General features: G+C 40.5%; 1 protein-coding gene across 2 annotated transcripts; it reads right to left on the bottom strand.

The window, feature by feature from the left end:
• Window positions 1-1226: 1226 nt before the first annotated feature.
• LOC106586422 (ELL-associated factor 2) lies at window positions 1227-10705 on the bottom strand. 2 transcript variants are annotated; one of them, XM_014173657.2, is made up of 7 exons: window positions 10494-10705; window positions 9959-10053; window positions 9735-9871; window positions 9360-9532; window positions 8713-8743; window positions 8474-8627; window positions 1227-2841 (listed from the first exon to the last, which is right to left on the bottom strand). In XM_014173657.2, the coding sequence occupies exons 1-6, from the start codon at window positions 10594-10596 to the stop codon at window positions 8483-8485; spliced, it is 684 nt and encodes a 227-aa protein (XP_014029132.1). In that variant the 5' UTR covers window positions 10597-10705; the 3' UTR covers window positions 1227-2841; window positions 8474-8482. The 2 variants fall into 2 exon arrangements, with proteins under 2 accessions (XP_014029132.1, XP_014029131.1); XM_014173656.2 differs by having other exon boundaries at window positions 8474-8743.
• Between the last annotated feature and the right edge of the window lie 1745 nt (window positions 10706-12450).

A 12450-nucleotide genomic window follows, 5' to 3' on the forward strand; every position in this document is an offset into this window, starting at 1 on the left:
ACGGTCCCATGTCGCAAAGATCTGTACAACACAATTCCTGGAAGCTGATAATGTCCCAGTTCTTTCATTGCCTGCATACTTACCAGACATGTCACCCATTGAGTATGTTTGGGATGCTCTGGATCGACATGTACAACAGCATGTTCCATTTCCCACCAATATCCAGAAACTTCGCACAGCCATTGAAGAGGAGTGGGATAAGATTCCACAGGCCACAATCAACAACCTGATCAACTCTATGCGAAGAAGTATCGTTCTGCATGAGGCAAATGGTGGTCACACCAGATACTGACTGGTTTTCTGATCCACGCCCCTACCTTTATTTTTTTCTTCAGGTATCTGTGACCAACAGATGCATATCTGTATTCCTAGTCATGTGAAATCCATAGATTAGGGCCTAATGAATGTATTCCCTTATATGAACTGTAACTATATTTATATAGCAAACTTGACAACACATCACTCCTGACATACAGAAGCAAGAACCCTTTACAGAAATGTATGTGAAGACAACAAGATGATTTCTGTCTGCTCAACTGAGCTAATGATAACCACCATAGCTACATACTCTCCAGCCAATGCGCTCTGTCTCTCTTGCCCGGGTAAACAAAGTGGTAATGTAATGTAGCCTATGTATAGTCCATTTATTTGTGTTTGGATAAAAATGTGAATGTGATCAAATTTGGTTAAATTCCACCTATTGTATCTCTGTGTTTACATGTCTATATTCCCAAGATGTATGAAGATATCCTAATGATATTTGTTTGTGTATATAGGGCAGACGACTACTTGTATTCCACATTTTAGCAATGTCAGTGCTTGCAATATTGGGTTAAATTAGTTTGTGGCCCACCCCAAGCCAGACATTATTCTGTACTTTTAGAGTTTATGGGGTATGTCCCAATATCTATCAATTTAACCACTTTTGCAGTAAAATATTTTTACACAAACATCCGTTTTATAAACGGGAGACAGAGATGTGAAAAAACATGGGGCCTTGCCAAATGCATCCCTCTGATAGAAAATCACAATATGTTTCTATATTTGGTAACATTTCAATTTACATCTAGGAATATCTCTGACAGAAATTCTCATTTGCAAAGTGTTTTAATTACATTAGTATTGCACAGCAGCTGGGTTTCCCCCCCACCTTGAGTATGAGAATAGTGCATAATAAAGTATTCCAACATATAATAAGATAAATAAAAGAGACCTAACACGAACGCTGACAAACAATAACGTTTTATTTATCGAAAAATAAAAAAAATAAAAATAGTTACTTATTCATGACCACCTACTGAATCCACAATTCTTCCAACATATTACTATTATTATTATAATTTCTCATTATTTATCCAGTCAGAGGCTGTTTCCTCACTCTCTGCCCTTCTTTCCCAGTTGCCCGAGTTTGTTATGAGAGGTCATGGTTGTTACTAATAATCCAATAATCTCTCCTTTCTCCTGAAGTGTGCACTCATTCACAACTCCCCACAAATATAAAGGCATTGGATTGGTGGAGGCATGGGCTAGGAGGAGTTTCCATATGCTAGTGATTTCCTTTCGAATCCATGAAGGGAAGTGAACAAGTGCACACTTCGGGAGAAAGGAGAGATTATTGCGACACACCATATGTTCTAACATAAAACACAAATGTCCTGTTTACAGAGATGGTGCGGTAGCAGGATATGAGATATGACCTGGGCTCTTTCTCAGAAGTCTTTCCTGGATTCCTCACATGTCTCATGAATTCCTTGATGAATCACCTCTTTCTTAAAATGTAATGGAGAAGATCCAAGCTTAATACCCTCAAGCCTTCTCCTCCAATGCATTTTTTTTAGAACGAGTCAGTGAATCAAATCAGCAAAGAAACACTTTTGAGACTCGCCCCTGTAACAATAGCAACAGAAGAGATCGTAGTAAACGGAAAGGCAGTTCTAAAGGCAGTGCTGAAAACTCACTGGCATCAGGCTCTAGGAGTTTACCTACACTCCCATTGCTCTGCGCCCATAGAATATATTAAGCTGTTGGTCTTTGAGTAAATATGTTAAATAATCATACGTCAGATTCAAGTGTTGAAGGTTTAAAGCTACAAAGCCAAGTAATCTTTCAAATACATTAAGTAGCAACACTGAGCAAAATCTAGGCTAAATCAATCCATTTCAAGTAGTGCACTAGTTTCCTCAAATACCCCCCACCTTGATATGTTGCTAGGCCATATATATTAAACAAAAAAAGTAACATGAAGATAATTCCTAATAGACTAAATGATATGTCTGCTTCAACCTATTCCCTATACTTTAAGAGTAATTATTTCACAGCAGAAAGGCTAAGTACTACAACTAATGAAACACTGACGCTATCCTTGATAACAGCAATACCTTGTCTGTTCGAATCAGGAGTATGGTTCCCAATTCACTTTGGCCAACTAGTAGTAACTAGTAAATACTAAAATGAACAGTGAAAATAATCCAGTTCAAATGTGTAGATAAGAGAATTGATCACAACTATTGGCCCATGTCTGTCAAGGCACTAACAGACAGACAACTCAGACTATTGATAGAATTATTAAGACACATTAAACTGAAATGCTGGTGGGGTGCTGAGCGGTGTTGCTTCCGGAGGTGTAGGGGTGCAGTCTTGTTTGGCATTAAGAAGATCACATCCATATTCCATCTTCTTATTCCACTTCTGTTGTGACCGTAAAGGACGCCCATCCATCTGGAGGTCAGTGCAGCTGTCCACAGACTGACCTCTTGAACACACCCACAGCATTATAGTGATCACTCACTGGTCAGTCATCGTCACTTTCACTGCCAGACTCACTTAATTGCAGGTCATTCTCTGCAAAAAGGTGGAAGTGGGAAAGTTAGAAATCCATTGAGTTCAAGTGGTGCATTTAACATCAACACCCCCATACCATGTCACAATATAGAAAATTGGAAATACACGCTTCTAGCCTGACTAGGTTCTGTATAGGTCTTACACGTACAGTATAGCCTACATTAGGGTTGGGCGGTATTACGGTATAAATCAACAATGTTTGACAGACATCATCAATGGCGATGACATCATGATGTGTCAGACAAGAGTACAGTCGTGGCCGAAAGTTTTGAGAATGACACATTAATTTCCACAAAGTTTGCTGCTTCAGTGTCTTTAGATATTTTTGTCAGATGTTACTATGGAATACTGAAGTATAATTACAAGCATTTCATAAGTGTCAAAGGGTTTATTGACAATTACATGAAGTTGATGCAAAGAGTCAATATTTGCAGTGTTGACCCTTTTCAAGACCTCTGCAATCCGCCCTGGCATGCTGTCAATTAACTTCTGGGCCACATCCTGACTGATGGCAGCCCATTCTAGCATAATCAATGCTTGGAGTTTGTCAGAATTTGTGGGTTTTTGTTTGTCCACCCGCCTCTTGAGGATTGACCACAAGTTCTCAATGAAATTAAGGTCTGGGGAGTTTCCTGGCCATTGACCCAAAATATCGATGTTTTGTTCCCCGAGCCACTTAGCTATCACTTTTGCCTTATGGCAAGGTGCTCCATCATGTCGGAAAAGGCATTGTTCGTCACCAAACTGTTCCTGGATGGTTGGGAGAAGTTGATCTCGGAGGATGTGTTGGTACCATTCTTGATTCATGGCTGTGTTCTTAGGCAAAATTGTGAGTGAGCCACTCCCTTGGCTGAGAAGCAACCCCACACATGAATGGTCTCAGGATGCTTTTCTGTTGGCATGACACAGGACTGATGGTAGCGCTCACCTTGTCTTCTCCGGACAAGCTTTTTTCCGGATGCCCCAAACAATCGGAAAGGGGATTCATCAGAGAAAATGACTTTACCCCAGTCCTCAGCTGTCCAATCCCTGTATGTTTCGCAGAATATTAGTCTGTCCCTGATGTTTTTTCTGGAGAGAAGTGGCTTCTTTGCTGCCCTTCTTGACACCAGGCTGCTTTTCCTTCACTCTGCAGTCCAACTTATCCCAAACGATCTCACTTAGGTTGAGGTCGGGTGATTGTGGAGGCCAGGTCATCTTATGCAGCACTCCATCACTCTCCTTGGTCAAATAGCCCTTACAGTTTTCGGTCGTCATTGTCCTGTTGAAAAACAAATGATAGTGGGACTAAGCCCAAACCAGATGGGATGGCGTATCGCTGCAGAATGCTGTGGTAGCCATGCTGGTTAAGTGTGCCTTGAATTCTAAATAAATCACAAACAGTGTCACCAGAAAAGCACCCCCACACCACCTTCTCCATGCTTCACAGTGGGAACCACACAGGCAGAGGTCATCCAATCACCTACTCTGGGTCTCACAAAGACACAGCGGTTGGAACCAAAAATCTCAAATTTGGACTCATCAGACCAAAGGACAGATTTCCACCGGTCTAATGTCCATTGCTCGCATTTTTGGCCCAAGCAAGTATTTTCTTCTTATTGGTATCGTTTAGTAGTGGTTTCTTTGCAGCAATTCGATCATGAAGGCCTGATTCACAGTCTCCTCTGAACAGTTGATGTTGAGATGTGTCTGTTACTTGAACTCTGTAAAGCATTTATTTGGGCTGCAATTTCTGAGGCTGTAACTCTAATGAACTTATCCTCTGCAGCAGAGATAACTCTAGGCCTTCCTTTCCTGTGGAGGTCCTCATGAGAGCCAGTTTCATCAGGGCACTTGATGGTTTTTGCAACTGCACTTGAAGAAACTTTCGAAGTTCTTGAAATTTTCTGGATTGACTGACCTTCATGTCTTAAAGTAATGGACTGTCATTTCTCTTTGCTTATTTCAGCTGTTCTTGCCATAACATGGACTTGGTATTTTACCAAATAGGGCTCTCTTCTGTATACCAGTCCTACCTTGTCACAACACAACTGATTGTCTCAAACGCATTAAGAAGGAAAGAAATTCAACAAATTCACTTTTAACAAGGCACACCTGTTAATTGAAATGCATTCCAGGTGCATGAAACTGGTTGAGAGAATGCCAAGAGTGTGCAATGTTGTCATCAAGGCAAAAGGTGGCTACTTCGAAGAATCTTAAATATATTTTATTTAACACTTTTGTGATTACTACATGATTCCATGTGTTATTTCATAGTTTAAGTCTTCACTATTATTCTACAATGTAGAAGATTGTAAAAATAAAGAAAAACCCTTGAATGAGTAGGTGTTCTAAATCTTTTGACCGGTAGTGTAAATATAAAATGTACTGTATACATTATCTAATCTGGGTTTTTGTCAGATTGTTGCAATGTTATATCTCTAGCAAAGACTCCAGGATGTATTTCTTTCAAGCACAATATATATATAGTACCAGTCAATAGTTTGGACACACCTACTCATTCAAGGGTTTTTCTTTATTTTTACAATCTTCTACACACACACACACACACACACACACACACACACACACACACACACACACACACACACACACACACACACACATTTTTTTTTTTTACAGACATGCCAAATTACCTACCTATTCCAATTTGCCATAGCCTTTTTCAATAAATATGTGGTAGGTAGGTAGACTTAGCCTACTATTCACATAATGCAAGAGTAGGTCTACAATGTATATTGTAGACGGAGCGCAGCGCGCCAAAAGCTGCGCAAAATGTCATAATCAACTTTCAAATGAATCTAGGAGGCCAGTAACAGAGTTCGATCTCAGAAAGTTGTTGTTGTTTGTGAATAGCTTACATAAAAACATGATATGGTAATAATGAGAGAGAGAACAAACAATTGCCAGATAGAATAATCAAATGGGAAGTTTAACGAAACCTTAATTTTCTGGCCTCCACCTGACCAAAGCTTCAGGAAACAGCCGGAAAAACCTTGCAATCCAAACAGCCAATATTATAGGCCTACACTAGGCTTCTGTCAATGAAGTAAACATTACATGTACAAGTTAAACTTCAAAATTAATATTTCTGTTATTGTGGAAGTGTTTATTCACATCCTTGAATTGCGCAACTGGCATTACATAAGCTCCAAAAGCAGCACTTTCGATAAGCAGGAACAAAACAAAAATGTGTCCCCTATAAAAAGACTAACACACCTTTGGATAGGCTACACATTACTAAATAAATAAGTATTAAATTACCCCCGAAAATTACACTGCAACTAAGTATTTTAAGGCACACAACATTTTGGCCAAGGCTACATTTATTTCGAATAAGACGCATGTGTGAATACAGGCTTTGAAAATTAAAAAAATTAAAAGTGCAATGAAGAACCATTCTGACTATTTTTCTTGTCATTATATATTAGCTGACAAAGTTCTGGCAAGGAACACAAGCATGTTCACCTTTTCTAGCTTTAATAGACTGCGGAGCATGGTAACAATATTGCCTGCTGTTGGCCTACTGAAAACACATTCAGAGAACGCTTTTTGCAGGCGAAGTTGGTCAAGAGCGGAAAGCGACCCTCATTCCCTCTCCACCAAGCCACAGGGTCATTATCTCCTCTGATTACATCTTTGTGGCTTGCGAAAGTATTCACCCCCCTTGGCATTTTTCCTATTTTGTTGCCTTACAACCTGGAATTAAAATTGATTTTTGGGGGGTTTGTATCATTTGATTTACACAACATGCCTACCACTTTGAAGATGCTAAATATTTTTTCTTGTGAAACATAAATACAAAAAAAACTGAACAAGCATGCATAACTATTCACCCCTCCAAAGTCAATACTTTGTAGAGCCACCTTTTGCAGCAATTACAGCTGCAAGTCTCTTGGGTATGTCTCTATAAGCTTGGCACATCTAGCCACTGGGATTTTTGCCCATTCTTCAAGGCAAAACTGCTCCAGCTCCTTCAAGTTGGATGGGTTCTGCTGGTGTACAGCAATCTTTAAGTCGTACCACAGATTCTCAATTGGATTGAGGTCTGGGCTTTGACTAGGCCATTCCAAGACATTTAAATGTTTCTCCTTTCTCCTTTAGCAGTATGCTTAGGGTCATTGTCCTGCAGGAAGGTGAACCTCTGTCCCCGTCTCAAATCTCTGGAAGACAAACAGGTTTCCCTCAAGAATTTCCCTGTATTTAGCGCCATCCATCATTCCTTCAATTCTGACAAGTTTCCAAGTCCCTGCCAATGAAAAACATCCCCACAGCATGATGCTGCCACCACCACGCTTCACTGTGGGGAGGGTGTTCTCAGGGTGATGAGAGGTGTTGGGTTTGCGCCAGACATAGTGTTTTCTTTGATGGCCAAAAAGCTAATTTTTAGTCTCATCTGACCAGAGTACCGTTATCCATATGTTTGGCGAACACCAAACGTGTTCGCTTATTTTTTTCTTTAAGCAATGGCTTTTTTCTGGCAACTCTTACGTATAGCCCAGCTCTGTGGAGTGTACGGCTTAAAGTAGTCCTTTGGACAGATACTCCAATCTCCGCTGTGGAGCTTTGCAGCTCCTTCAGGGTTATCTTTGGTCTCTTTGTTGCTTCTCTGATTAATGCCCTCCTTGCATGGTCTGTGAGTTTTGGTGGGTGGCCTGCTCTTGACAGGTTTGTTGTGGTGCCATATTCTTTCCATTTTTTATAATGGATTAAATGGTGCTCCGTGGGATGTTCAAAGTTTCAGATCTTTTTTATGACCCAACCCTGATCTATACTTCTCCACAACTTTGTCCCTGACCTGTTGGAGGTGTCCTTGGTCTTCATGGTGCCACTCGCTTGGTGGTGCCCTTTGCTTAGTGGTGTTGCAGACCCTGGGGCCTTTCAGAACAGGTGTACATAAACTGAAATCATGTGACACTTAATTTGTTGAAGTCCACTTGTGGGCAATCTGTGACTTCTGAATGTTTAGTTCCAAATCACCATTCAAAGTTATCAGTACCACATACCACCATATGATTGGTTTATATTTATCAAATGTATCTGCACACAAGAAAATACAATATTTGTAAGATGATTTTGGTGATTTGTGCATGACAGAGGCTTCATTACAGATTGTTTACTGCGTTGCTAGGCAACACAACGACACGCTCCCCCAGCCCTGGGAAAAATAAATAAATAGACAATACAATCGTATATCAACAATGTTTGGACAGGTCAATGAGACGATGTGTCATTCCAGACATCGCCCAACCCTAGCCTACATCCACAGCAATGCAAAAATAAATTCTGATATGGCAATGCAAATATAAAATGGTTCTATACAAGTATTTAAAGCTGCGATGTGTAACTTTTTAGGCAACCAACCAAACTCTCATTGAAAGCAAGTCTAAGATGCTATGCTTCCTGTTAAGTTTATTTTACTTTCTGTTTGGTACACCAGCTTCAAACAGCTGAAAATACAATATTTTTGGTTATTTAAATTATATTTCAGAGCGGTTTAGATGGTCAAATGATTCTTGTTGTGTCAAACTGAAATTTTGACACAACAACTATTAGAGTTTTACAGGAGAGGAGATAGACTGACACAGAGTAAGTGAGAGAGAGAGAACAGAAGAGATGGGGATGAACTTACTTAGTGTGCTCAATAGGTGTCCTCCACTGCGAGTTGGTGATGGTGGGGAGGTGGTGGTGGTGACAGTGGTGAGGACAGGCATGCCCTGGTGGGGTGGTGGCCCTGTAGGGGGACCCCCAGGGGGTCTAGGGGGAGGGGGGTGCCGGGACTCGTCCTCAGAGTCACTACCGCTGGAACTGTCCCCACTACTGGAGGATGAGGAGCTGTGGGAGTCTGAGGACGAGTCCCCACTACTCATCTGGTCCATGACCCGCGCCTCTGCCATTAGCTCTGTAGCACGCACGCATGCACACACACACAGAGAGAAAACAATGATGTCACCTCTGACCTTGAATCACAACACAAGAGGATTTACAAACATAGCAATTGCTCCATTTTTATGACCATGGACTAGAATCTATACAGAACAAAAATGTAAAACCCAACATGCAACAATTTCAAAGATTTTACTGAGTTACAGGTCATATCAGGAAATCTGTCAATTGAAATAAATAAATGATGCCCTAATCTATGGATTTCACACGACTGGGAATACAGATATGCATCTGTTGGTCACAGAACTTTTTTTTAATGCCCCCAGCACAAGGTGCACCTGTGTAATTATCGTGCTGTTTAATCAGTTTCTTGCTATGCCACACCTGTCAGGTGGATGGATTATGTTGGCAAAGGAGAAATTCTCACTAACAGGTATGTAAACACATTTGTGCACAACATTTGAGAGTAATATGATTTTTGTGGAAATGAAAAATTACTGGGATCTTTTATTTCAGCTCATTGAACATGGGACCACTTTACATGTGTACATGGGCTTATATTTTTGTTCAGTGTAGATGGTTTGAGAAAAGGATAGCTTTTACACATGATGCTCTACTGTTGGTCTACATACCTCTCTCAATGTCATCCATGGGGGAGGCAGGGGACATATTCTCTTTGGGAGGAGAGCTCTTGGAGCCTGCTGGGGTCTTGCTGCTGCTGCCATTACCACTAGTCTTCATCTGCTGGCTCAGACGACTGGTCTGCTGCTCTATACGAGACTGGATCTTACTGCTGCCTTCAGCCCTGACAACACACACACACACACACGATTATAGTTAACAACTAAATATGTAATGCAAATCAGAATGACAAGATAATCTAGATAGGAAGCAGTTCAAAATGGGGAGTTAGTGTCCAATAAGAAATGCTTATTGTTTTTCCATTGCAAAAATGTTTTGCTACAGTTTGCCCAAATTAACAAGTTGACCGTAGTCTGTCCACCCACCTGGTCTTCTTGACAGCAATGTTGCTGTTGAGTTTCTCCAGACGGTACTCTCCGGTATCGTGGTTTACGATGAGAATACATTCCTTCATATAAGGCCTCTTGGATCCTTTGAAGACTGTTATAGGGGCAGTGGATCCCTAGGTAAAAGGGGAAAATCAAGGTAATCAGTTGATCACTGGATATCGAGATTAAAGGGGGGGATAATTTATGTGCTTAATTCTTACCTCCAGATTGGGCAGTGTGATAGTAACTTGTTCTCCCTTTCCCACCTCCAGCTCCCCCACACAGGCGGTGTCAATGGAGGCTGGTTTAAAGTCATCTGGATCAAAGAGACAAAAGAACAGTCTAAGCTCCAAACTACTGAATTACACAGCAAAGCATATGGGCAGACTTAAGGCTACGCACAAAAACATCATTGGTTTGGTCCATTCTGGTATAACGAAGTTGAAGTTACCACTGTTCATCAACAGATGGAGCCACAAGGCCACCACTATTGTTGTAGCTATTCAAACGGATCAATGGATGCCAGAAGCAAGTGCGGCTAGCCAAAAGCGCAAATAAAAGTACAAACATGTAATAGTACGGCTTAAACTAAGGACTCTAAATGGATCACTAGATCACTTTTAATAAATTGACATCGATTTAGACGAAGTAGCAAGCTATTTAATTTGAATCGTATGTTTTGGGGCTTAACGTTAACTAGCTAGCTAATATTATCATAGCAAGCTAGCTAGCAAGTATGATCAAAATGCCACTTACATCTCACCGTGTGGTAAGCGCCTTTGGGTTGTTTCTCAAATGTTTCGCCTAATTTCAAAACATGTTCTTGATTATCAAAGTTTGAGTATGTTATTCCATTCATATTCTAATAAAGGTTTCAACCATATGTTAACAAACATGAAACTTTCCACCTCCATTCGATACCATCTATGACCGAATTCTGGACTTCAAGAGCTAAATTCTGCCCTTTCTTCGTTGTGATTGGTCAGACTAGTCTATTTGCGTTTTTTGATTCGTTCAAAGACTTGTCAATCAACAATTGGATAATTTCAGGCGGAAGTAGCTTCCGTGCTAATGTCACATGACATGGTTTGCTTAAAACAGTACAGTACAGTACAGTACAGTATGAAGATGGGCTAAAACTGCTTCTCCAATAGAAATCCCCGATCACACTTCTGGCGATGTCATGGCGACGTTGGCTAGCTAAGCTCATGCGCAGAAACACGTCATCAGGTCGTTCTTAGAGTTAGAAGATTTTATTTTAAAATAAACTACTATTAATGTTAATTTGAGAGACTGATATTTTGTTTTATTTTGATCCACATTATATGGACGCTGATTTAACTTTCATTGTTAATTTGTTTATTTTTCATGGAAGATTCTTTATCCATAAAATGAAGTGGGCAGCGAACAAACCCCTCTTCACATTATTGAAGATAATTTCAAAATAATATTTCAATTCTATCAGTAAATGTAAAAACATAAAAGCAATACGCACCATAAAACGTTTATACAAATTGAAAATGTATCTTGATATGTAATACCCCTGCCTGTTAGGTTTATGTACTCTTTTTTGTATATTTCTGTTTTTGTGTTTGTTTTATTCATAATAATAAAAAGATCTAAAGGTCGTCTCGCGCCTAAACGCACATGTGCAGGCCGTCAAATCAAAGACACTCCTTCGATATAAAGTAGATTTTTACGAAAATTAAATGTTTCATTTTGTCACTTTCACGACGTTGGAGTAATAACATGTTCAACTACTTAAGACGTGTGAAATCTAAGTTGTGCGTTTAGATTTTGCGAAAATTCACAACTAATGAAGAATGTTTCACTTCTCTCATTGACTCATCAAAACCCTTAACACCGGCCTGGTCTGTTTCGTAAACATTCCCGGGAGTCTGGCGATGTTGCGCTTCTGCGTTTTGAAACTCTCTGTTATAACCTTACAAGTGTTTTATATTTATGGAGCTTATACACTATATATACAAAATATATATACTATATATTCAACATGGCACTGTCATAGGATGCCGCCTTTCCAACAAATCAATTTCGTAAAATTTCTGCCCTGCTAGAGCTGCCCCATCAACTGAAAGTGCTGTTATTGTGAAGTGGAAATGTCTAGGAGCAACACCTGCGAAGTGGTAGGCCACACAAGCTCACAGAACAGAACTGACTGAGTGCTGAAGCGTGTAGAGCGTAAAAATCATCTGTCCTCGGTTGCAACACTCAATATAGAGTTCCAAACTGCCTTTGGCAGCAAGGTCAGCACAATAACTGTTCATAGGAAGCTTCATCAAATGGGTTTCCTTAGCCGCGCAGCTGCACACAAGCCTAAGATCACCATGCACAATGCCAAGCGTCAGCTGGACTGGTGTAAAGCACGCCGCCATTGGACTCTGGAGCAGTGGAAACGCGTTCTCTGGAGTGATGAATCAGGCTTCACCATCTGGCAGTCCGACAGACTAAACTGGGTTTGGCGGATGCCTGGAGAACGCTACCTGCCCCAAGTGCCAACTGTAAAGTTTGGTGGAGGAGGAATAATGGTCTGGAACTTTTTCTCATGGTTCGGGCTAGGCCCCTTTAGTTCCAGTGATGGGAAATCTTAACACTGCAGGATACAATGACATTCTAGACAATTTTGTGTTTCCAATTTTGTGGCAACAGTTAGGGGAAGTCCCTTTCCTGTTTCAGCATGAGAATGTCCCTGTGC

The sequence above is a fragment of the Salmo salar genome, chromosome ssa25 (genome assembly GCF_905237065.1).
Source record: "Salmo salar chromosome ssa25, Ssal_v3.1, whole genome shotgun sequence".
NCBI classification, from domain to species: domain Eukaryota; kingdom Metazoa; phylum Chordata; class Actinopteri; order Salmoniformes; family Salmonidae; genus Salmo; species Salmo salar.

What these genes read in the sequence shown, in the direction of transcription:
- LOC106586422 (XM_014173656.2), bottom strand. Translation starts at nt 10,596, where the DNA reads ATGAATGGAATAACATACTCAAACTTTGATAATCAAGAACATGTTTTG. An exon ending in TCACACTGCCCAATCTGGAG is followed by an intron (nt 9,872 to 9,958) that starts GTAAGAATTAAG and finishes CCTTTTACCTAG; the next exon opens with GGATCCACTGCCCCTATAAC. An exon ending in ACACCTATTGAGCACACTAA is followed by an intron (nt 2,842 to 8,473) that starts GTAAGTTCATCC and finishes ACCTTTTTGCAG; the next exon opens with AGAATGACCTGCAATTAAGT.